Source organism: Oncorhynchus mykiss, chromosome 19, assembly GCF_057628025.1.
Source record: "Oncorhynchus mykiss isolate SJ-2025 chromosome 19, ASM5762802v1, whole genome shotgun sequence".
NCBI lineage: Eukaryota > Metazoa > Chordata > Actinopteri > Salmoniformes > Salmonidae > Oncorhynchus > Oncorhynchus mykiss.
The window spans coordinates 60,829,250-60,855,542 of NC_143040.1; the positions used below are offsets into that span (position 1 = coordinate 60,829,250).

General features: G+C 43.8%; 1 protein-coding gene across 1 annotated transcript in view; it reads left to right on the forward strand.

The window, feature by feature from the left end:
* LOC110498383 (protein GREB1) overlaps positions 1–24,242 on the forward strand; it is a 40,392-nt gene extending 16,150 nt beyond the window's left edge. Inside the window, exons 10-32 of the mRNA XM_090209631.1 lie at positions 1–324; positions 450–578; positions 2,090–2,287; positions 2,497–2,694; positions 9,567–9,747; positions 9,864–10,053; positions 10,206–10,342; positions 10,715–11,069; positions 12,521–12,636; positions 12,724–12,938; positions 14,084–14,408; positions 14,514–14,673; positions 15,457–15,559; positions 15,893–16,048; positions 16,302–16,438; positions 20,833–20,994; positions 21,470–21,674; positions 21,858–22,020; positions 22,152–22,394; positions 22,641–22,776; positions 22,979–23,173; positions 23,324–23,462; positions 23,548–24,242. The exon at positions 1–324 is cut by the window's left edge and continues 312 nt beyond it. Of these exons, the coding sequence (XP_090065757.1) occupies positions 1–324; positions 450–578; positions 2,090–2,287; positions 2,497–2,694; positions 9,567–9,747; positions 9,864–10,053; positions 10,206–10,342; positions 10,715–11,069; positions 12,521–12,636; positions 12,724–12,938; positions 14,084–14,408; positions 14,514–14,673; positions 15,457–15,559; positions 15,893–16,048; positions 16,302–16,438; positions 20,833–20,994; positions 21,470–21,674; positions 21,858–22,020; positions 22,152–22,394; positions 22,641–22,776; positions 22,979–23,173; positions 23,324–23,462; positions 23,548–23,711 (4,331 nt within the window). The 3' untranslated portion in view covers positions 23,712–24,242. The remainder of the gene's footprint in view (positions 325–449; positions 579–2,089; positions 2,288–2,496; positions 2,695–9,566; positions 9,748–9,863; positions 10,054–10,205; positions 10,343–10,714; positions 11,070–12,520; positions 12,637–12,723; positions 12,939–14,083; positions 14,409–14,513; positions 14,674–15,456; positions 15,560–15,892; positions 16,049–16,301; positions 16,439–20,832; positions 20,995–21,469; positions 21,675–21,857; positions 22,021–22,151; positions 22,395–22,640; positions 22,777–22,978; positions 23,174–23,323; positions 23,463–23,547) is intronic.
* Positions 24,243–26,293: the final 2,051 nt, after the last annotated feature.

The following is a 26,293-nucleotide window of genomic DNA, read 5'->3' on the forward strand; positions in this document are numbered from 1 at the left end:
CCCAGGCTCCCTACACCCTGCCTGGGCGTCCGCTGCCCCTGGCCCAGCCTGGCCTCTCCCTCCCCCAGGCTCCCTACACCCTGCCTGGGCTTCCACTGCCCCAGGCCCAGTCCCTCACCCCCTCCCAGCTGCCCTGGCTGGCCAACCTGGCAGCCTCGTCATGTGGGGAGGGAGTGGTGGTTCTGGGGGAGAAGGTCTCGATGGCTCTAGGGTTGTCTGACACCTTCAGTAGGCTGATGGAGGGACAGCTGGCTCATACCAACTATGTGGTCATCATCTGTACAGCCAAGGGACAGGAGACAGAGTCTTGCATGGTGGTGACAGGTGTGTGTGTAGAGGGATTGGGAGGGGGGGTGTCATTTTTGTTGTGGGTTCCTTTATCTGTAAGTGAACTGTGTGTGTGTGTGTGTGTGTGTGTGTGTGTGTGTGTGTGTGTGTGTGTGTTGTAGGTCAACACCAGTGTCGTTCCCTGACTGAGGGGATGTTCAGTCCCAGTGATAGTCTGAGAGAGATCAGTCAACAGCTGTCCTCTGGCATGACCCAGGAGCTCACTACCTTCTGCAACTCTCTGGGACCTGGTGAGTGAGTGAGTGAGTGAGTGAGTGAGTGAGTGAGTGAGTGAGTGAGTGAGTGAGTGAGTGAGTGTGAAGGGGGGGTGGAGAGAGAGAGAGAGAAAGAGACACAGAAACACAGAGAGAGAGACACACAGAGAGAGAGCGACAGAATGAGAGCGAGAGACATACCTGACCACTGTGACTGACCCAAACTTAAGGAAAGCTTTGACTATGTACAGACTCAGTGAGCATAGCCTTGCTATTGAGAAAGGCCACCGTAGGCAGACATGGCTCTCAAGAGAAGACAGACTATGTGCTCACTGCCCACAAAATGAGGTGGAAACTGAGCTGCACTTTGTAACGTTCGTCGTCTTCCTCTGATGAGGAGTAAGAGAGGTCGGACCAATTTGCAACATGGTAAGTGTCCATTTTAATAAGACAAACTGAACACTACAAAAATACTAAATAACAAAGTGAAACAAAGGAAGCGGCCCCGTGTGGCACAAACACTGACACGGAAAATAACCACCACCACTCAACAGTGAAACCAGGCTACCTAAATATGGTTCTCAATCAGGGACAACCAGGCTACCTAAATATGGTTCTCAATCAGGGACAACCAGGCTACCTAAATATGGTTCTCAATCAGGGACAACCAGGCTACCTAAATATGGTTCTCAATCAGGGACAACCAGGCTACCTAAATATGGTTCTCAATCAGGGACAACCAGGCTACCTAAATATGGTTCTCAATCAGGGACAACCAGGCTACCTAAATATGGTTCTCAATCAGGGACAACCAGGCTACCTAAATATGGTTCTCAATCAGGGACAACCAGGCTACCTAAATATGGTTCTCAATCAGGGACAACCAGGCTACCTAAATATGGTTCTCAATCAGGGACAACGATAAACAGCTGCCTCTGAGAACCTTACCAGGCCAAACACAGAAATCCCAAAACATAGAAAAAGGAACATAGACAACCCACCGAACTCATGCCCTGACCATACTAAAACAAAGACATAACAAAAGAACTAAGGTCAGAATGTGACACACTTCCTAACCTTCTGTCAAATATATGACCATTTCCCTTTTGTACCTTAACTATTTGAACATCATTATAACACTGTATATATATATATATAATATGACATTTGTAATGTCGTTATTGTTTTGGAACTTCTGTGAGTGTAATGTTTACTGTTCATTTTTATTGTTTATTTCTCTTTTGTTTATTATCTACTTCACTTGCTTTGGCAATGTTACGTAATATGTGTTTCCCATGCCAATAAAGACTTGAATTGAATTGAGATATAATGAGCTAGTGAGAAAGAGAAAGAGAGAGATATGGTGTGTTTGTGTATATTTACACATCTTATACTAATGGTTTGGATTTACTGTATCTGTGTGTGTTTGTGTGTGTGTGTGTGTGTGTGTGTGTGTGTGTGTGTGTGTGTGTGTGTGTGTGTGTGTGTGTGTGTGTGTGTGTGTGTGTGTGTGTGTGTGTGTGTGTGTGTGTGTGTGTGTGTGTCAGAAGGTGATGTAGATGTGTTGCTGGAGAGTGCTGCTGTGGAGAACAGGAGCCAACTGACCCCCCTGTCCATCAGTCAGGAGTGTACAGGAGACAGCAGGCCTGTAAACAGACAGACAGACAGAGCTACAGGCATCCCCAAAGAGCCAGCCAGAGACACACACACAGACAGAGCAGAGAGCCCCAAGGACTCCTGCTCAGGTGAGACACACACACTGATCAGGAAATGTTTGTAGTCTGACTGAGCTACATACTGTATGTGTGTGTTGAATTGAATTGGTGTCTGTGTGTGTGATTTTGTGTCCGTGCTTGCGCATAGATGCTTTGTGTGTATACATTGTGTCTAATAAGTGTGTTTCCACGTGTGTGTGTGTGTGTGTGTGTGTGTGTGTGTGTGTGTGTGTGTGTAGAGTACCGTGTGGAGTGGCGGGAGGTGCGGCCCATCCAGTTGGTGGTAGCCAGGAAGCTGCTGTCCCATGTGTGCGCCATCGCTGACTCCAGTACTCAGAACCTGGACCTGGGCTCCTTCGACAGGGTCCACTTCCTCATCTGTGTCCCTCCTTCTGAGGTCACCTTCCAACAGACTGTACTGCATCTCTGGAACTCAGGTAAATGTCCCTCATCCTCTCTTACCTCGTCTTTATCCTCCTCTCTTCCCTCCTCCTCTCTTACCTCGTCTTTATCCTCCTCTCTTCCCTCCTCCTCTCTTACCTCATCTTTATCCTCCTCTCTTCCTTCCTCCTCTCTTACCTCGTCTTTATCCTCCTCTCTTACCTCGTCTTTATCCTCCTCTCTTCCCTCCTCCTCTCTTACCTCGTCTTTATCCTCCTCTTTTCCCTCCTCCTCTCTTACCTCGTCTTTATCCTCCTCTCTTCCCTCCTCCTCTCTTAGCTCGTCTTTATCCTCCTCTCTTACCTCGTCTTTATCCTCCTCTCTTACCTCGTCTTTATCCTACTCTCTTCCCTCCTCCCCTCTTACCTCGTCTTTATCCTCCTCTCTTACCTCCTCCTCTCTTCCCTCGTCTTTATCCTCCTCTCTTCCCTCCTCCTCTCTTACCTCGTCTTTATCCTCCTCTCTTACCTCGTCTTTATCCTCCTCTCTTCCCTCCTCCTCTCTTACCTCGTCTTTATCCTCCTCTCTTCCCTCCTCCTCTCTTACCTCGTTTTTATCCTCCTCTCTTCCCTCCTCCTCTCTTACCTCGTTTTTATCTTCCTCTCTTACCTCGTCTTTCTCCTCTTCTGTTTCTTTTACTTCTATTCCACAGACTCCTCTTCTTCTTTCTTTTACTTTTCTTTTTTTATATAATTATTTATTACAAAAAACACAAGGAAGGGGTAACATTAGCCTGTCTAGGACATGCGTTCCGCTAACGGACCCCCCCCAACATTCCGCTGAAAAGGCAGCGCGGGAAATTCAAAAATATTTTTTTGAAATATTTAACTTTCACACATTAACAAGTCCAATACAGCAAATGAAAGATAAACATCTTGTTAATCTACCCATCGTGTCCGATTTTTAAAATGTTTTACAGCGAAAACACAACATATATTTATGTTAGATCACCACCAAATCCCAAAAACAACAGCCATTTTTCCCAGCCAAAGATAGTCACAAAAGCAGAATTAGAGATAAAATTAATCACTACCTTTGATAATCTTCATCAGATGACACTCATAGGACATCATGTTACACAATACATTTATGTTTTGTTCGATAATATGCATATTTATATCCACAAATCTCGGTTTACATTGGCGCCATGTTCAGAACAATATCCAGAATAATTGCAGAGAATAACAGAAATACTCATCATAAACTTTGACGAAAGATACATGTTTTACATATAATTAAAATATACACTTGTTCTTAATGCAACCACTGTGTCAGATTTTTTTTTAAATTTTACAAAAAAGCATACCATGCAATAATCTGAGATGGCGCTCAGAAGTAACAATATTTCTCCGCCATGTTGGAACCAACAGAAATACGAAATTACATCATAAATATTCCCTTACCTTTGATGATCCTTCATCAGAATGCAATGCCCAGAATTTTAGTTCCGCAATAAATCGTTGTTTTGTTCGATAATGTCCATTACTAGTGTCCAATTAGCTACTTTTGCTAGCATGTTTAGTTCACATGTCCAAAAGCGGACGCTGGTCCAGGCGAACTCGGACGAAAACTTCAAAAAGTTATATTCCAGGTCGAATAAACTGGCCAAACTAAATAGAGAATCAATCTTCAGGATGTTATTATCATATATTTCCAATAATGTTCCAACCGGAGCATTCGTTTTTGTCTACAAAGTAATGGAACGCATGGTGATATAATAAGTACTGCGCGTAACTAGGAACTGGCATTCTGACTCAAATAGCTGCCATCCAGTCCCACATCCCGCTAAAGACTCCATTCCCGCTAAAGACTTCATTCCACGTTCTACTGACTGTTGACATCTAGTGGAAGGTGTAGGAAGTGCGAACAGATCCATATCTTACTGGGATGTGAATAGGCGATGAGTTGAAAATAAACCAGCCCCAGAATTTCCACTTCCTGTTTGGAAGTTTGCCTGCCCTATGAGTTCTGTTATACTCACAGACATAATTCAAAAAGGTTAAGAAACTTCAGAGTGTTTTCTATCCAATAGTAATAGTAATAATATGAATATATTAGCATCTGGGACAGAGTAGGAGGCAGTTCACTATGGGCACGCAATTCATCCAAAATGAAAATGCTGCCCCCTATCCCTAAAAAGGTCAAGTGTTAGAACATGAAGGACAAACACTACAGCATCAAGACACTATCAAACATGTATCAGTCTTTCTGCAACAGAGCCATCCTTATGTGTGAGGGTGCGTGTGCATGATAGTGATATAAAATATATGTCATAGTTTCCTTTTTCATGATCACAATCTTGTGAAACCCGAACCCTCCAATATCCCCCCACAGTTCCCCAATAGCTGTCCCTCAACCATTCGATACCCCTCCCACAGAAAAAAAATACAATTAATTCCATTCCCCACCCCCAAGAACCCCCCAATGCACCAACAACCAAGAGAATGAACTAAAGAGAAACAAGGAAAAGACAGAAGAAAACAGAAAACAACAATGAAAACAAATAATAAATAATAACAATAATACATTTAAAACAAATTACATCAAGGACAACTGAAATCATAACAGCAATGCCAACTGTATATGTTTGTGTGCATGTCTGGCACTATTACATGTGTGTGTGTGTTCTTGTATGTGTTTATTTGAATGAGAGTGTGTGTATATGCATGTGTACAAACACAAACAGCATCAGCCTCAGGCAAACCAGCAGTAGTTGTAAAAACACTGCCACTTAGTGTCATTCAAATGTACTTATATTGTGTTTTTTTTCCTTTATCTTTTGACCATCATTCTCTCACACAGCAACTCCACTCCCACTTGTCTCCAATTCCACATACCAAGCCTCAGCTTCCCTCAGCCCATCCCAACCCTCAGCTTCCCTCAGCCCATCCCAACCCTCCGCTTCCCCCAACCCTCAGCTTCCCTCAGCCCATCCCAACCCTCAGCTTCCCTCAGCCCATCCCATCCCTCAGCTTCCCTCAGCCCATACCAACCCTCAGCTTCCCTCATCCCATCCCATCCCTCAGCTTCCCTCAGCCCATACCAACCCTCAGCCCATACCAACCCTCAGCTTCCCTCAGCCCATCCAAACCCTCAGCTTCCCTCAGCCCATCCCAACCCTCAGCTTCCCTCAGCCCATCCCAACCCTCAGCTTCCCTCAGCCCATCCCAACACTCAGCTTCCCTCAGCCCATCCCAACCCTCAGCTTCCCTCAGCCCATCCCAACCCTCAGCTTCCCTCAGCCCATCCCATCCCTCAGCTTCCCTCAGCCCATACCAACCCTCAGCTTCCCTCAGCCCATACCAACCCTCAGCTTCCCTCAGCCCATCACAACCCTCAGCTTCCCTCAGCCCATCCCAACCCTCAGCTTACTTCAGCCCATCCCATCTATCTCTGCTGGCCACCCACTTCGTATTTCTATGCAACACATATCTTTCAACTATGCTATGATGTTTAACGTACAATTTCAATCTATCTAATCGAATAGAATCTACAGATTGCGTGTTGAAGATAAATACTTTTACTACGAGTATTAGTACACTGCTCAAAAAAATAAAGGGAACACTTAAACAACACAATGTAACTCCAAGTCAATCACACTTCTGTGAAATCAAACTGTCCACTTAGGAAGCAACACTGATTGACAATACATTTCACATGCTGTTGTGCAAATGGAATAGACAACAGGTGGAAATTATAGGCAATTAGCAAGACACCCCCAATAAAGGAGTGGTTCTGCAGGTGGTGACCACAGACCACTTCTCAGTTCCTATGCTTCCTGGCTGATTTTTTGGTCACTTTTGAATGCTGGCGGTGCATTCACTCTAGTGATAGCATGAGACGGAGTCTACAACCCACACAAGTGGCTCAGGTAGTGCAGCTCATCCAGGATGGCACATCAATGCGAGCTGTGGCAAGAAGGTTTGCTGTGTCTGTCAGCGTAGTGTCCAGAGCATGGAGGCGCTACCAGGAGACAGGCCAGTACATCAGGAGACGTGGAGGAGGCCGTAGGAGGGTAACAACCCAGCAGCAGGACCGCTACCTCCGCCTTTGTGCAAGGAGGAGCAGGAGGAGCACTGCCAGAGCCCTGCAAAATGACCTCCAGCAGGCCACAAATGTGCATGTGTCTGCTCAAACGGTCAGAAACAGACTCCATGAGGGTGGTATGAGGGCCCGACGTCCACAGGTGGGGGTTGTGCTTACAGCCCAACACCATGCAGGACGTTTGGCATTTGCCAGAGAACACCAAGATTGGCAAATTCGCCACTGGCGCCCTGTGCTCTTCACAGATGAAAGCAGGTTCACACTGAGCACATATGACAGACGTGACAGAGTCTGGAGACGCCGTGGAGAACGTTCTGCTGCCTGCAACATCCTCCAGCATGACCGGTTTGGCGGTGGGTCAGTCATGGTGTGGGGTGGCATTTCTTTGGGGGGCCGCACAGCCCTCCATGTGCTCGCCAGAGGTAGCCTGACTGCCATTAGGTACCGAGATGAGATCCTCAGACCCCTTGTGAAACCATATGCTGGTGCGGTTTGCCCTGGGTTCCTCCTAATGCAAGACAATGCTAGACCTCATGTGGCTGGAGTGTGTCAGCAGTTCCTGCAAGATGCTATGGACTGGCCCGCCCGTTCCCCAGACCTGAATCCAATTGAGCACATCTGGGACATCATGTCTCGCTCCATCCACCAACGCCACGTTGCACCACAGACTGTCCAGGAGTTGGCGGATGCTTTAGTCCAGGTCTGGGAGGAGATCCCTCAGGAGACCATCTGCCACCTCATCAGGAGCATGCCCAGGCGTTGTAGGGAGGTCATACAGGCACGTGGAGGCCACACACACTACTGAGCCTCATTTGGACTTGTTTTAAGGACATTACATCAAAGTTGGATCAGGCTGTAGTGTGGTTTTCCACTTTAATTTTGAGTGTGACTCCAAATCCAGACCTCCATGGGTTGATAAATTTGATTTCCATTGATCATTTTTGTGTGATTTTGTTGTCAGCACATTCAACTAAGTAAAGAAAAAGTATTTAATAAGAATATTTCATTCATTCAGATCTAGGATACACCCTGTACCATGGAATCGGTACCATTACAATTCACAATAGAATTTAAGAACAAAATACCCTTTTCAAACATCTTTCCCATAAATACAGGTATTTTATCAACCAGCACATTTGAGTTCAGCCATAATATTTGTTGTAATATATATCTTTTCAGGGGGATGAAATTGAAATTGTAGCCAGCTCTACAATGCTTGTTTGAAAAAGACAGATCCTTTGAAAAAAGTATCATATTCAATTAATCGAAAATGAGACATGGCAACCTGCACAAAGGCAATTTTTAAACAATGGATGAGCTTTTCTTAGTAATCTACTTGAGAACCATTTAGGGTTCAAATAAAACTTTAAGTTTTATTTTTTTAAACTTTCTTCTTCTTATTATTCCTGCTCGTCCTCCCCCTTCTTTCCTCAACCTCCATCCCTCCTGAGGTGACTTCCAGGAAGTTGTCTTCAGTTCTTGTTCTCCTCTAACTGATGTCTGTTGTGTAGCAGGCTGAAGACACAGAGCCCCCTGCTGGTGTGTTTTATAGAAACCTAGCAACTTGAAGACAAAGAGCCCCCAGCTGGTGTGTTTTATAGAAACCTAGCAACCTGAAGACACAGAGCCCCCAGCTGTTGTGTTCTATAGAAACCTAGCAACCTGAAGACACAGAGCCCCCAGCTGGTGTGTTGTATAGAAACCTAGCAACCTGAAGACACAGAGCCCCCTGCTGGTGTGTTCTATAGAAACCTAGCAACCTGAAGACACAGAGCCCCCTGCTGTTGTGTTCTATAGAAACCTAGCAACCTGAAGACACAGAGCCCCCTGCTGGTGTGTTCTATAGAAACCTAGCAACCTGAAGACACAGAGCCCCCTGCTGTTGTGTTCTATAGAAACCTAGCAACCTGAAGACACAGAGCCCCCTGCTGGTGTGTTTTATAGAAACCTAGCAGCCTGGAGACACAGAGCCCCCAGCTGGTGTGTTTTATAGAAACCTAGCAGCCTGAAGACACAGAGCCCCCAACTGGTGTGTTTTATAGAAACCTAGCAACCTGAAGACACAGAGCCCCCAGCTGGTGTGTTTTATAGAAACCTAGCAACCTGAAGACACAGAGCCCCCAGCTGGTGTGTTGTATAGAAACCTAGCAGCCTGAAGACACAGAGCCCCCAGCTGGTGTGTTGTATAGAAACCTAGCAGCCTGAAGACACAGAGCCCCCTGCTGGTGTGTTTTATAGAAACCTACCAGGCTGAAGACACAGAGCCCCCTGCTGGTGTGTTTTATAGAAACCTACCAGGCTGAAGACACAGAGCCCCCTGCTGGTGTGTTTTATAGAAACCTAAATTCAGAGATGTGTTGGCTCTTGTTACTCAAACTTTCACCTGAAACACATTGGTGCCATGTGTGTGTCTGTCTGTGTGTAAAGGGAAAGGGGATACATAGTCAGTTGTACAACTGAATGCATTCAACTGAAATGTGTCTTCCGCATTTAACCCAGCCCCTCTGAATCAGAGAGGTGTGTGGGACTGCCTTAATCAACGTCCTCATCATCGGCACACGGGGAGAGGTTGTTGTTGGGGGTACCTGCCTTGCAGAACGGCAGATTTTTACGCCTTGCCAACTCTGGGATTCTAGCAACCTTTTGGTTGTCTGGCCCAATGCTCTTAACCACTAGGCAACCTGTCGTGTGTGTGTGTGTGTGTGTGTGTGTGTGTGTGTGTGTGTGTGTGTGTGTGTGTGTGTGTGTGTGTGTGTGTGTGTGTGCGTGTGTGTGTCTGTGTGTCTGTGTGTGTGTTTAATCCCTGTCTGTGTGTGTACTCTAGGTGTCCTACAGAATCTGGGGTTGGAGCAAGACTGTCTGTCTCAGAGAGAGGCAGAGCGCTACGTGGTGAAGATGGACCAGGAGGCCAGGGCGCGCATTGATGACCTCATACAGGAAGCAAACAGGAACCCCAACACACTCTTCATTCTGGTTCATGACCACGCTCACTGGGACATCAGCAGGTGTGTGCGTTTTTGTGTGTTTGCGTGAGTACTCGTGTATGTGCATGGGTGTGTGTGTGTGTGTGTGTCCTTGTGTTTCTGACATGATCATAACATATATATCCCGTGGTTCCCAGTGGAGGGTATGGTGCCAGCGGTGGTGACTCCGGCAGTGGGTTGGTGGACAGCCTGCTCAACTCCTGTCAGATCAGAGACGCCAACAACATCCTGACTCTCTACGTCACCTCGTTCCCCTTTGTCCTGCAGACACAACACACACGCATCAGCCCATACAACGAGATACACTGGCCCTCTGCTTTCAATAATGTAAGACACTCTCTCACATACACGAACAGTCACACACAGAGAGAGTCACACACACACGTACGTACACTGTTTTCTCAAACTCTTGTTTGTGTGTGTGTGTGTGTGTGTGTGTGTGTGTGTGTGTGTGTGTGTGTGTGTGTGTGTGTGCGTAGGAAGTGGATCTGTACCTTGAGAAGACACAGTACTTTGGTGTGTGTGAGCTGCTGGACTCGACTCGTTCAGGCAGCGGTCTGCCTCTCCTCCGCTACGACAGCTCCTTCGAAAGCACGGCCTCTGTCCTGGAGGAGAGGTAACACACGCATACACACACATACACGCATACATATACATGCATATACGCACAGAAACACACATATACTCACTCACGCAGTCAAAAAAATACACACAATACATAAGATTTCATTTGGGCTATCAATTTATTTTCATATGAAATGTTTTATTTATTTAACCTTTATTTAACGCGGCAAGTTAGTTAACAACAAATTCTTATTTACAATGACAGCCAATCACGGCTGGTTGTGATAAAGCCTGTACTCAAACCAGGGTCTGTAGTGACACCTCTAGGACTGAGATGCAGTGTCTTAGACCGCTGTGCCACTCGGGAGCCCAGAAATGACACAAGCATGTACAGTAACTACATTTCTTGATGCCCCTGTCCCAGGTTCCCCAAGCTACACAGTGCAGTGATCCGGACCCAGGTTTTAATACAACACTACTGTGTGGCCATGATGGCCGTGTCGGGTCGGTCTGGCTCAGGGGGGCGGAGCCAACATAAACACACCTCCGTCGAGACGCTGGAGATCGTCCAGAGCCTGCTTAGCGCCGCCCAGCGATGCCCCTCCCACCATGGTCACATGGTGCTGCTACGGCTCCCCTCATTGGCTCTGGCAGGGTGGGCCCACCAACGGCTGGTGCGGATCAGACAGAGACTGGGGCTGGGGGAGCTCTTTGAGATCATCCTGGGAAACCCCAGCCAAACCCTCAGCATAGGACAGAGCTTCACTGAGCGCATCAAGGTAAGGTTAAACAACAGGAGAACTGAAGGCCAGCATTCTGGAGTCGCCTCTTCACTGTTGACGTTGAGACTGGTGTTTTGTGGGTATTATTTAAAGAAGCTGCCAGTTGAGGACTTGTGAGGCGTCTGTTTCTCAAACTAGACACTCTAATGTACTTGTCCTCTTGCTCAGTTGTGCACCGGGTTCTCCCACTCTTCTTTCTATTCAGGTTAGAGACAGTTTGCGCTGTTCTGTGAAGGGAGTAGTACACAGCGTTGTACGAGATCTTTAGTTTCTTGGCAATTTCTCACATGGAATAGACTTCATTTCTCAGAACAAAAATAGACTGACGAGTTTCAGAAGAAAGTTATTTGTTTCTGGCCATTTTGAGCCTTTAATCGAACCCACAAATGCTGATGCTCCAGATACTCAACTAGTCTAAAGAAGGCCAGTTTTATTGCTTCTTTAATCAGGACAACAGTTTTCAGCTGTGCTGACATAATTGTAAAAGGGTTTCTAATGATCATTTAGACTTTTAAAATGATACACTTGGATTAGCTAACACAACATGCCATTGGAACACAGGAGTGTGTCACGTCCTGACCTTAGTTCCTTTTTTATGTCTCTATTTTAGTTTGGTCAGGGCGTGAGTTGGAGTGGGCATTCTATGTTTTTGTTCTATGTTTTGTATTTCTGCTTTTGGTCTGGTATGGTTCCCAATCAGAGGCAGCTGTCAATCGTTGTCTCTGATTGAGAACCATACTTAGTAGCCTGTATTCCCACTTTGATTTGTGGGTAGTTGTTTTCTGTCTCTGTCTCTGTACCAGACAGGACTGTTTTGTTTGTTCCGTTTTGTTATTTTTGTTCTAGTGTTCAGTGTAATTAAAAGATCATGAACACGTACCACGCTGCACCTTGGTCCTCTCCTTCTTCCACCTACGACAGCCGTTGCAGAGTGATGGTTGCTGATAATGGGCCTCTGTATGCCTATGTAGATATTCCATACAAATTAGCTGTTTCCAGCTACAATAGTCATTTACAACATTAACAATGTCTACACTGTATTTCTGATCAATTTGATGTTATTTTAATGGCCAAAAAAACAACTAAATCTTTCAAAAACAAGAACATTTCTAAGTGACCCCAAACCTTTGAACGGCAGTGTATGTTTAAAACGTCTCTGAGTAGGAGTGCTGATTTAGGATCAGTTTGGCCTTTTAGATCACATGAACAGGGATAAGGATCTAGCTTAGGGTTGTTACCCCACGTGACAGTTAGCTACAGTAGGTTAGTGGACAGCATTGTAAAACAATCTCAAAGTAGGGCAGGCGACATATACTGTAACCTTTTACAATTTATTACTGTCCTAGTACTTGGTAAACGCCTGTGTGTGTGTGTGCGTGTGTGTGTGTGTGTGTGTGTGTGTGTGTGTGTGTGTGTGTGTGTGTGTGTGTGTGTGTGTGTGTGTCCAGACATGGCTGAAGATCCAGGAGACAGACTGGGTTCCTCGTACCTACCTGGAGCTAGAGGCCCTGCCCTGCATCCTCATCCTCTCTGGGGCAGACCCCCTGGGAGAGTCCCTACCCAGGTACACACGCACGCAAGCACTCACACACACACACACATACGCAAACATTGGATTGGTTGATTGATGTATTTTCTCTCCTTTGACCAGATCACTGAAGTACTGTGATCTGCGTGTGATAAGCTCCTCCTACCTGCAGCGCACGGCATTGGAGCAGGAGCTAGGATTGGCGGCCTACCTGGTGAGGGTGGAGTCCCAGGGGTCACAGCCCCACGGCCACGCCCCCGGCCTGGGCAGTGACCTATCAGAGAGCGACTCAGACAAACTCAATAGCACCGACAATGAGGAGGAGGGGGGAGAGAACAGTGAGAGATGTTCAGTTAAATTAAATACAACTAAATTCTAGCAATTAAATGAGACAATGTCAGGTGTTTCTACCACTTAACCACACATTTGACTGTTTATAATATCAACAGTATAACTCACCTGTGTTCTTCTCTATATCAACAGTATAACTCACCTCTGTGTTCTTCTCTATATCAACAGTATAACTCACCTCTGTGTTCTTCTCTATATCAACAGTATAACTCACCTGTATTATTCTCTATGTCAACAGTATAACTCACCTATGTTCTTCTCTATATCAACAGTATAACTCACCTGTGTTCTTCTCTATATCAACAGTATAACTCACCTGTGTTCTTCTCTATATCAACAGTATAACTCACCTCTGTGTTCTTCTCTATATCAACAGTATAACTCACGTGTGTTCTTCTCTATATCAACAGTATAACTCACCTCTGTGTTCTTCTCTATATCAACAGTATAACTCACCTGTGTTCTTCTCTATATCAACAGTATAACTCACCTCTGTGTTCTTCTCTATATCAACAGTATAACTCACCTGTGTTCTTCTCTATATCAACAGTATAACTCACCTGTGTTCTTCTCTATATCAACAGTATAACTCACCTCTGTGTTCTTCTCTATATCAACAGTATAACTCACCTGTGTTCTTCTCTATATCAACAGTATAACTCACCTGTGTTCTTCTCTATATCAACAGTATAACTCACCTCTGTGTTCTTCTCTATATCAACAGTATAACTCACCTCTGTGTTCTTCTCTATATCAACAGTATAACTCACGTGTGTTCTTCTCTATATCAACAGTATAACTCACCTCTGTGTTCTTCTCTATATCAACAGTATAACTCACCTGTGTTCTTCTCTATATCAACAGTATAACTCACCTCTGTGTTCTTCTCTATATCAACAGTATAACTCACCTGTGTTCTTCTCTATATCAACAGTATAACTCACCTCTGTGTTCTTCTCTATATCAACAGTATAACTCACCTCTGTGTTCTCCTCTATATCAACAGTATAACTCACCTCTGTGTTCTTCTCTATATCAACAGTATAACTCACCTCTGTGTTCTTCTCTATATCAACAGTATAACTCACCTCTGTGTTCTCCTCTAACCCTCTTCCTCTTCTCTTCCTTCTAGCTCTGAAATCGGTTCTCCAGCCCACCCGAACCTTCCCCGACAGCATTGCTGCGGACCCCCTCCATCCCCACACCACCCCCCAAGACCCTCACCGCCCCCCCAACACCCAGCGCCGGCCCTCCAAGTCCACTTCCTTGGTTTCCTCCTCCCCCCTACCCCCCTCTCTCCTTCAGGGCTGCTCCTGGGCACGGGGGGTGAGCCGCCCCCCTTCCCTGCTGCTGCCCCGGGGACTCTATGACATCATCAAGGCACGCGACGGGAGCGGGCTGCCTCGCTGCACCTCCTTCCTACCACACCGGTCTGTGACCTGGGCCAGCTCCTTCAGGTAGGAAAAGTCACACACAAACACAAACACACACAGACAGACAGTTGAGTAAGATGATGCTGTATATCAACGTTTCTAATGAAGCTTTCCCTTCCTCTGTGTCAGACCTCTGCTAAGTAAGATGATGACGTGTACAGAACAGTCTCTGTATTACCGCCAGTGGACCATCCCACAGCCTCACCACATGGACAGCAGCAACCGCCCTGCAAAGGGGCGCACAGACAACTTCCATCCCCGCAGACTGCTACTCAGTGGACCCCCACAGGTATACACAGATATACACACATGCAGACTGCTGCTCAGCAGACCCACACAGGTATACACAGATATACACACATGCAGACTGCTGCTCAGTGGACCCCCACAGGTATACACAGACATACACACATGCAGACTGCTGCTCAGCGGACCCCCACAGGTATACACAGACATACACACATGCAGACTGCTGCTCAGTGGACACCCACAGGTATACACAGATATACACACATGCAGACTGCTGCTCAGCAGACCCACACAGGTATACACAGACATACACACATGCAGACTCCTGCTCAGCGGACCCCCACAGGTATACACAGACATACACACATGCAGACTCCTGCTCAGCGGACTCCCACAGGTATACACAGATATACACACATGCAGACTGCTGCTCAGCGGACCCCCACAGGTATACACAGACATACACACATGCAGACTGCTGCTCAGCAGACCCCCACAGGTATACACAGACATACACACATGCAGACTGCTGCTCAGTGGATCCCCACAAGGAATACACAGACATACACACATGCAGACTGCTGCTCAGTGGACACCCACAGGTATACACAGACATACACACATGCAGACTGCTGCTCAGTGGACACCCACAGGTATACACAGACATACACACATGCAGACTGCTGCTCAGTGGACCCCCACAGGTATACACAGACATACACACATGCAGACTGCTGCTCAGTGGAAACACACACACATACATAGCCTTGCACACACACACCAAAACAAACACACGCCATACTGACTCCTGTAAACTGTTCAGGTGGGGAAGACAGGGGCGTACCTCCAGTTTCTGGGCATCCTGTCTCGTATGCTGATCCGACTGATGGAGGTGGACATCTATGATGAGGAAGATATCAACTTCAGTGAGTTACCATGACAACACTCCCATAACCACTGTGGCTGTGGGTCTCTGAATTGTGTTTTACACCTCTGTGCTATTGTATATTAGAGCAGTGAAGGGTGCAGAGTCTTAATAGCCCAGCGGCTAACTGAGAGCACCTTCCATTCAACTGAATGTGATGACAGATAGATACATCATCTGGGCCGTGCTGACACTTCAACGGTCCAAGATTCTAGAAAACAGCTGTGCAGACGCAGAAGCGGTTTGGACTCTGATAACCCTACATGAGGTTGTTTTAAGGCACTATTAGCTGTTATGAATGTATCATGAATATATACATATCTGTGTTGTATAGGTGGTCAGCTGGAGCGTGTCCAGTGCCAGCCAACCTGTGCCTCCTGGCCAGTCACAGACACACTGAGGGGCATTCCGTTTGACTACAGAGTCCACAACCCCAGATATGAAGACATCAGCACTGTCTACTGCCCTGGCTACTACCCCAACACTGATGGTTGGACATTAAGCGGGACATCTCTCTAGGACCATAACATTATCATAGGCAGTCTTACTAGATCATTGTCTTGGACCTCCTGGTCTCTTGTTCTACTATTGTAGAAAAAACAAACTAGATAACCAATGATTGGCTAAACTCTGTAGCTGTGTACAGTATGTGGTTCTGGTTCTCAGATGCTCTATGGTTATTCCATGATTGTTGACTGGTGTTCTCCTGGTCGACTAACCCCCAGCCCCTGCTCTTCCCCCAGGAATCCCCAGACGTCAGGAGGACGTGTATCTGCGGAGGCGTACGGCCAGAATCAAACTGTCTAAATACGCAGCCTACAACACCTACCACCACTGTGAGCAGTGTCACCAGTACACTGGCTTCAACCCCGCATACCAGGTGAGCAGAGAACACACACACACACACAGCCTCAAACACACACACACACACACGGTCTCAAACACACACATGGTCTGAAATACACACACACACACACGGTCTCAAACACACACACACACAGTCTCAAACACACACACACACACAGTCTCAAACACACACACACACGGTCTCAAACACACACATGGTCTCAAACACACACACACACGGTCTCAAACACACACATGGTCTCAAACACACACACACACAGTCTCAAACACACACACAAACATACACACACACACACACAGTCTCAAACACACACACAAACACACACACACACACACAGTCTCAAACACACACACACACACACACACACAGTCTCAAACACACACACAAACACACACACACTGTTTAGTATTAGCTGTACTAATCAGTGCATAGTTGGTCTTTAAAATGTTGTTATGTTGTATCTCTCTGGGACATGATCATGTATTCTATATCTGTAGATACATGATCATGTATTATAAATATATTATCATTTATAAATAGAAACATACAATGCCTTCCAAAGTGTTCAGACCCCTTTTGACTTTTTACACATTTTGTCAATTGATTTCTAAAATGTCCACATTTCAACTAAATTGATTCAATAAATAACATCCTCATCAATCTACAAACAGACCCCATAATGACAAGGCTAAACAGGTGTAGATATGTTTTGCAAATGTATTACAATTTAAAAACAGAAACACCTTATTTCCATAGTATTCAGACCCTTTGCTATGAGACTATACATTGATCTCAGGTGCATCCTGTTTCCATTGATCATCCTTGAGATGGTTCTGGGTTTTTTTCTTTTATACATTTGCAAAAATGTCTAAACCTGTTTTTGCCTTGTCATTATGGGTTATTTTGTGTAGATTCATGAGGGGGAAACTTTTTTTAAATCAATTTTAGAAAATGTGGGAAAAGTCAAGGGGTCTGAATACTTTCTGATTGCACTGTAGATGTGTAGATGTATATCTATTCTATATGTGTAGATGTATGATAATGTATTCTATATGTGTAGATGTATGATAATGTATTCTACATGTGTAGATGTATGATAATGTATTCTATATGTGTAGATGTATATCTATCTATTCTATATGTGTAGATGTATGATCATGTATTCTATGGGTGTATATGTATGATAATGTATTCTATATGTGTAGATGTATGATAATGTATCCTATATGTGTAGATGTATGATAATGTATTCTATACGTGTAGATGTATGATAATGTATTCTATGTGTGTATATGTATGATAATGTATTCTATGTGTAGATGTATGATAATGTATTCTATATGTGTAGATGTATATCTATTCTATATGTGTAGATGTATGATTATGTATTGTATATGTGTAGATGTATAGTAATGCATTCTATATGTGTAGATGTATGATCATATATTATATATGTGTAGATGTATGATACTGTATTCTATATTTGTAGATGTATATCTATTCTATATGTGTAGATGTATGACATATGTGTGTATATGTATGATAATGTATTCTATATGTGTAGATGTATGATAATGTATTCTATATGTGTAGGTGTATGATAATGTATTCTATATGTGCATACAGTTGAAGTCGGAAGTTTACAGACACTTAGGTTGGAGTCATTAAAACTCGTTTTTCAACCACTCCACACATTTCTTGTTAACAAACTATAGTTTTGGCAAGTTGGTTAGGACATCTTCTTTGTGCATAACACAAGTACTTTTTCCAACAATTGTTTATAGACAGAATATTTCACTGTATCACAATTCCAGTGGGTCAGAAGTTTACATACACTAAGTTGACTGTGCCTTTAAACAGCTTGGAAAATTCCAGACAATGATGTCATGGCTTTAGAAGCTTCTGACAGGCTAATTGACATCATTTGAGTCAATTGGAGGTGTACCTGTGGATGTATTTCAAGGCCTACCTTCAAACTCAGTGCCTCTTTGCTTGACATCATGGAAAAATCTAAAGAAATCAGCCAAGACCTCAGAAAAGAATTTGTAGACCTCCACAAGTCTGGTTCATCCTTGGGAGCAATTTCCAAATGCCTGAAGGCACCACGTTCATCTGTACAAACAATAGTACGCAAGTATAAACACCATGGGACCACACAGCCATCATACCGCTCAGGAAGGAGATGCGTTCTGTCACCTAGAGATGAATGTACTTTGGTGCGAAAAGTGCAAATCAATCCCAGAACAACAGGAAAGGACCTTGTGAAGATGCTGGAGGAAACAAGTACAAAAGTATCTATATCCACAGTAAAACGAGTCCTGTATCAACAAAACCTGAAAGGCCGCTCAGCAAGGAAGAAGCCACTGCTCCAAAACCGCCATAAAAAAAGTCAGACTACAGTTTGCAACTGCACATGGGGACAAAGATCATACTTTTTGGAGAAATGTCCTCTGGTCTGATGAAACAGCTTGGTCACAAATGGGTCTTCCAAATGGACAATGACCCAAAACATACTTCCAAAGTTGTGGCAAAATGGCTTAAGGACAACAAAGTCAAGTTAACGCCCTGACCTCAATCCCATAGAAAATTTGTGGGCAGAACTGAAAAAGCGTGTGCAAGCCCACAAACCTGACTCAGTTACACCAGCTCTGTCAGGGGGAATGGGCCAAAATTCACCCAATTTATTGTGGGAAACATTTGACCCAAATTAAACAATTTAAAGGCAATGCTACCAAATACTATTTGAGTGTATGTAAACTTCTGACCCACTGAGAATGTGATGAAATAAATAAAAGCTGAAAAAAATCATTCTCTCTACTATTATTCTGACATTTCACATTCTTAAAATAAAGTGATGATCCTAACTGACCTAAGACAGGGATTTTTACTAGGATTAAATGTCAGGAATTGTGAAAAACCGAGTTTAAATGTATTTGGCTAAGGTGTATGTAAACTTCCGATTTCAACTGTATGTATGATAATGTATTCTATATGTGTATTTTATATGTGAAGATGTAGAAAATATTTATTATATATGTTTATTCTATATGTGTAGACATATGATAGCTTATTCTATATGTGTGGATGTATGATAATATATTATATCTGTGCATATGTATAATAATGTATTCTATATGTGTAGATGTATGATAATGTATTCTATATGTGTATTCTATATGTGTATATTTATAATAATGTATTCTATATGTGTAGATGTATGATAATGTATTCTATATGTGTATTCTATATGTGTATATGTATGATAATGTATTCTATATGTGTATTCTATATGTGTAGATGTATGATAATGTATTATATATGTGTATATGTATGATAATGTGTTATATATGTTTATTCAAAATGTGTAGATGTAAGGTAATGTATTCTCCATGTGTACATGTAAGGTAATGTATTCTATATGTGTAAGGACAGATGCTTGGAGAAGAGAAACAAGTACAGGGAGTGAACATTTAATTAAGAAACGTATGTAGGATAATGTATTCTATATGTGTAGATGTATGATAATGTATTCTATATGTGTACATGTTCAATCATGAATTTATGTGTGGATGTATGATCATGCATTCTATATGTGTATATATAATAATGTATTATACATGTTCATTCTATATGTGTAGATGTATGATAATGTATTCTATTTGTGTATTGTATATGTGTAGGTGTATAATAATGTATTGTATATGTGTAGATGTATAGTAATGTATTGTATATGTGTAGATGTATGATAATGTATTTTATTTGTGTAGATGTATAATAATCTATTCTCTATGTGTAGATGTATAATACTGTGTTCTATGTGTAGATGTATAGTAATGTATTCTATATGTGTAGCTGTATGATAATGTATTTTATTTGTGTAGATGTATAATAATGTATTCTCTATGTGTAGATGTATAATAATGTATTCTATATGTGTAGATGTATAATAATGTATTCTATATGTGTATATGTATGATCATGTATTCTATTTGTGTAGATGTATAATAATGTATTCTATATGTGTAGATGTATAATAATGTATTCTATATGTGTATATGTATGATAATGTATTCTATGTGTAAATGTATGATAATGTGTTATATATGGTTATTCTACATGTGTAGATGTATAATAATGTATTATATGTGTAAATGTATGATAATGTATTTGATTTGTGTAGATGTATGATAATGTATTTTCTTTGTGTATTATATATGTGTAGATGTATGGTAATGTGTTTTCTTTGTGTATTATATATGTGTAGATGTATGATAATGTATTTGATTTGTGTAGATGTATGATAATGTATTTTCTTTGTGTATTATATATGTGTAAATGTATGATAATGTATTTGATTTGTGTAGATGTATGATAATGTATTTTCTTTGTGTATTATATATGTGTAGATGTATGAGTTGACCCTGCATGCCTTCACCTTCTCCCACCTGCTGCTGGGGGAGGATATCCAGCTCTACTTCATCATTCCCAAGTCTAAACACCACTACTTCAGCTTTAGCCAACCAGGAGGCCAACTAGAGAGCATGAGACTGCCCCTCACCTCCGATTGGGTAATCTAACTAAGCCCCTCACCCTTAATACTAACCGTAATACCCATTCTCTACCGTTCTTCCTGAGGTGTGCACTCATCCACTCCCCTTTATGGATGTGAAATAAATGGATTGGTTTAAGAAATAGGGTGCTAACTCATTACATTTAAATATGATAGGGGGATTGAGCAGGTACACATGTCAAGGAGAAGAGTAGAGAATTGAACCATAGCAGGACACTACTAACCCCTTCCTCAAACCCACAATCAGTGAAGTGAGGATGCACTGCATAATCTCACCACCAGGGAGCTCCCAAGAGCCTATTTTTCCTCTCTTACTCTTTATTTATTTATTTATTTATTTCCTATAGTACTTCCATATCTGAAACCTCCACTAACATATACAGTCAACATAATACATAGTATAGAAACCCTGAAAAGATCAAATCTTTGCAGAACCCACTCAAACTTGTGTATGTTTCTCGTTCCCCTATCAGAACCCAGACTGTATCAAGAGTCCCATCTTCACCCCAACAACAGGTCGTCATGAGCATGGCCTGTTCAACCTGTACCACGCCATGGATGGGGCGGCCCACCTCCACATCCTGGTCATCAAGGAGTATGAGATGGCTGTCTATAAGAAGTACTGGCCCAACCACATTATGCTGGTGCTGCCCACCATCTTCAATGGAGCCGGGCTCGGTGCGCTATAACCACCTCCAGCTCCACTCTCTTTCTCACTAACTCACTCATTCTCTTACTCTCTCTCACTCCCCCTCCCTTCATCTATCTCTCACCCTCTCCCCCACACAAACAAACGAACTAACATACATTATGAGATACAGAGACAATGTCTCCCTCTCTGACCTCTGTCCCCTCCCCCAGGTGCGGCCCACTTCCTGATCAAGGAGCTGTCCTATAACAACCTGGAGCTGGAACGCAGCCGCAGGGTGGAGGGAGGAGGGCCGCCAGCCGACGTCTGGCCCTTCATCATCCTCTCTGACGACTCCTGCGTCATGTGGAACGCTGTGGACCTGGACTCACACAGGTATACAGTCACACTCACACACACACACACATACACACGACAAGGAATGATTCTCAGCTACACACACAACAACACAATTCATTGTTGTCCTTGCATAGCTCTGTAATCCTCTCTCTCTTTCTCTCTTCCAGTTCCTCAGGTCCTGTAGAGAGGAACGTGTCTCTGAAGCAGGTGCTGCAGCACATGGAGGCGTGTCCTGACCTCACACAGTTCGGCCTCTGTGGGATCAGGAAGTGGAGCAGTCACTCCCCAGGTCAGGGTCAGGGGTCAGGGGGAGGAGCTCGTCACAGGGAGCCTTTCTCCAGAGGACACCTCCACGACTTCCTGCTTCTAAACGTGGACCTGACCCAGGGCATCCAGTTCAACCAGAACAGGTGAGACAGTAGACTAGAATTGAATAATATGCTAGAATAGTCCTGTACAACCAAAATGGATTAGAGAGGACAGACAGTTGACTTTAGATAAGTCATTTGTTTTGGAAGAAGTGTGGTGGCAGGTTGAAATGGTTTCTATGTGAACCATCCCTCACTCTTTCTCTCTGCCTCTTCTCTTTCCCTTCGCTCCTCTTCTCCCTCTCTCCTCTCTTCCTCTCTTCCCCCTCTCCTCCTCTTCCTCCTCAGGTTTACGTGTGATGATGTTGACTTCACCCTGCGAGTCCACAGTGCTGGTCTGCTCATCTGTCGTTTCAACAACTTTAGTGTGATGAAGAAACAGATCTCTATTGGAGGATACCACACCTTCATCATCAAGAACAAGGTACAGTCTTACACACACACACACACACAACCACACACACAACCACACACACAAACATACACTCACAACATCATCTTCAAATCAAATGTGGTGTTCCGCAGGGATCGATTCATATCCCTCTTTAATGTGATGTCTCAGTTGTAATGTTGTTGTAACGTTCATGCTAGGACCATTGTAATGTTGATATAATGTGTGGTTTCAGATGACTGATGTCCCCACCTCGGTCCAGCCGTCTCAGTATATCTGTGCCCCGGACAGCAAGCATCCATTCCTGGCCACGCCTGCACAGCTACTGCTAGAGAAATACCTGCAACACTCTAGCCTGTTCCCCCTTAGCACATGCAACTACACACACCCCATACTGTCTGTAGACTGCTACCTCAACCTGGGGCCTGAGGTACACACACACACACACACACACACACACACACAAATAAATATGTGATTGTTCCGATGTCAGATCAGTCATTGGGGCATCTCTTTCCCTCCCTTTCTCCTTCCTTCCGTCCCTCCATCCTTTCCTCCCCCCCCCCCCCTCTCTCTCCAGGTGACGGTGTGTTTTGTGAGTTCCAGACCTCGCTCCATCAACATCAGTACTACAGGGCTGCTGTTCAGCGGCCTGTTGCTCTGCTTCTGGGATTCCTTCGTCACGCCAGGATTCCTAAAGAACTTTCACTTCCTCAAAGGTAAACGTACACAGACCCATGCAGGCAGACTCACACACAGAGAAGTCATCAGTTCTTCAACGGTATTCTCTCTTCCCTCCTCCAGGGGCGGTTCTGTGTGTGATATGTGCTGACCGCAGCTCTCTGAGACAGACAGTGGTGAGGCTGGAGCTCGAGGACGAGTGGAGGTTCCGGCTGAGTGACGAGTTCCAGACAGCCAACGCTAAAGAGGACCGGCCCCTCTTCTTCCTCACAGGGAAACACATATGAACCCCCCTAACTCCTAAACCCATGAATATCAACCCTCAACCCTGCTGTAGGTTCAAAACAGAAAGCCAAAAACTGTCTGTACTCTTCTAGTGGATCAAGCCAATAACCCATGGAGAGAGTAGCTGCTAGTGAATATAGCTATGAGTCTGCGACTTGTATGGCTCTGTTTACTGTAGCATTGCTGTGGTATTTACTACAATACTCCATTCTTATTGTAGATAATGAAGTATCGTTTTTTTAAATACGTTTTTTGTGATATACAATGATTCAATATTTTGCATATATTTTGACAGTTTTGTGTCATGTAAAAAGTACTTATCTATGTAAAAGAATGTTTTCTTTAGTGATTTCACACCAGTGTTCTTCAAGAGATGAGAACTCTTATGTGTGTGTGGCTCTCATTTCTGACGCTCCGTGTTTGTGGTCTCCTGATTATCAATATGTTGAGAAACTTGAATTGATGTTGTCATGTTCTATAGACACAATGTCCTGTGTACTGTTATGTTTTACAATGTATAAATGTACATGTTCTGAAAACAGTCTCAATCTATTTTACAGTATCTGCTGTTGGTTATGCTGTACATCCGTCCAAGTTGGTGCTCTTCTGAATGATGTTTTTACCATCAGGTCTGAGAGAACCACTCGGAGTGCAGGCTTTCATTCCAGCCCAGCACTAACACACCTGTTTCAAATAATCAACTAATCACAGGCTGTATGTAGTCTGGACCAGGAATAGTTGATGCGGGGCTGGAACAAAAGCCTATGCACCCATTTGCTGTCCAGGTGCTGGAGTCATAAAACCCTGCTCTAAACATTGACTCACTGCACTTCACACATCTCTCACAGCAACTCTCATTTCCCACCACTAGTGGGTGGTGTCTCCCTGTTTATTCCCCCCATTTGTATTATTTTTGCTACACATAGGAGACTCGACACTATCTGTGGCCAGCAGAGGGCAGCACACACTATACATTTAAACTGACGGTCAATGGAAGCTGCTGCCACTGGGCTCAAGTTGAGGACAGATGAGAACAATAAATCAAGTCCAATTGAAATGTGCCTTACTGACACCTAACAGTGTTACCTTACGCCTACGTTTTCCTCTTAGCGAACCACTAAGATAATCAGTCATTATGTAAGAGTCTTGTGGCCTACTGTAGTTATACAGTATTATACAACGGGTGGGTCTAATCCTGAATGCTGATAGGTTAAAACCGCATTCCAGCCAGTGTCTATTCCACAAATTGCCACTGGCTAAATCTATGACTTTAAAATGCCTTTTTACTCTGTTCCATCTGACTGCGCAATCCATTGTCTCATCAACCCAGCAAAGAAATGTATAAACTTTATTTCCAGTACAAAAAGCATCTAGACATTATCTCACATTTCTTTTAGACTAACATTTAGTTTTCAACAGCAGAGATTTGTATAAACCTTCCTGTCTGTCTCTCCGACATTTGCAACATTGTTTCAATATTGAAATTCGATCTCCAGCTGTCCCATAGTGAAGAACGTTGGGAGTCGGGAGGAGACACAGGCGGGCAGTGTTTCTCAGCCAATCAAAATCATGAATCAGTTGGCATCATTTTTATTAATATATATATATATATATATATATACAAAAATATATAAATTGATAAAAAGTGAAACGAAACAGCTAATTTCCAGTCTTTCCAACTTCAGTTTGAAGTGATTTTGTTACTGTAGTTGTCTTGTTGGCTAGCTCCCATGAGCAACAGTGTTACCTTACACCTAAGTTTTTCCTCTTAGCGAATCACTAAGAGAATCTGTCATTATGTAAGAGTCTTGTGTCCTACTGTAGCTATACAATAGTGTACCCCTGCAGTAGATAGTGGTGAGACATGGTGCAGGTCTGTACTAGCTAGGGCAGGAGGGGGAGGAGGGGGAGGAGGGGGAGGGGGTTCCAAGGGGGCAGATAAGGACATCTATGGCCATTCAATTGAGCTGTGTGTCCTGGGTTGGAGGGACATGTTGAGCTGACCTGTCTAGCAGCCTTTGATCCAGGGGTATAGAGCAGCCACGTCACCTGTGATACAACATCGTATTAGACGTCCATCCAAGTCAGAGGACGTTGGGAGATGACATGGAAACCGGCCAATAGGGGCAACAGTTATCGCTGTTACCTTCAAGTTGGTTTCAGTTTTAAACATCTGCCTCTGGTGTAAAAAGTTGCATGTTCGAATCCAGCGATAGAAAGTTGTTTTTGAGATTTTTATTGTAAGCCGATCCCAAACCTTAACCCTTACCTTAACCATTCGTAGTTCATGCCTAACCTTAGTATTACAGAGTTAATGCCTAAACTTAACCCTAACAGATTGACATTTGAGAAACATGGATGTGGCGTGAGACTGTGGGAGCTTGTAGGATATAGGAGGGGGTGTAGAGTAGAGGGCAGAACTTAGGGGACCGAGTCTCTCCGAGTCCCAAGAGGCTCTGATGACGTCACTGAGAGAGCTGAGAGTCAGGTAGCAAACCAGTTCCAGGAGTTACTGCCCCAATAGACGTCTCACTCATGACGGGCCTGTGTGTGTGTGTGTGTGTGTGTGTGTGTGTGTGTGTGT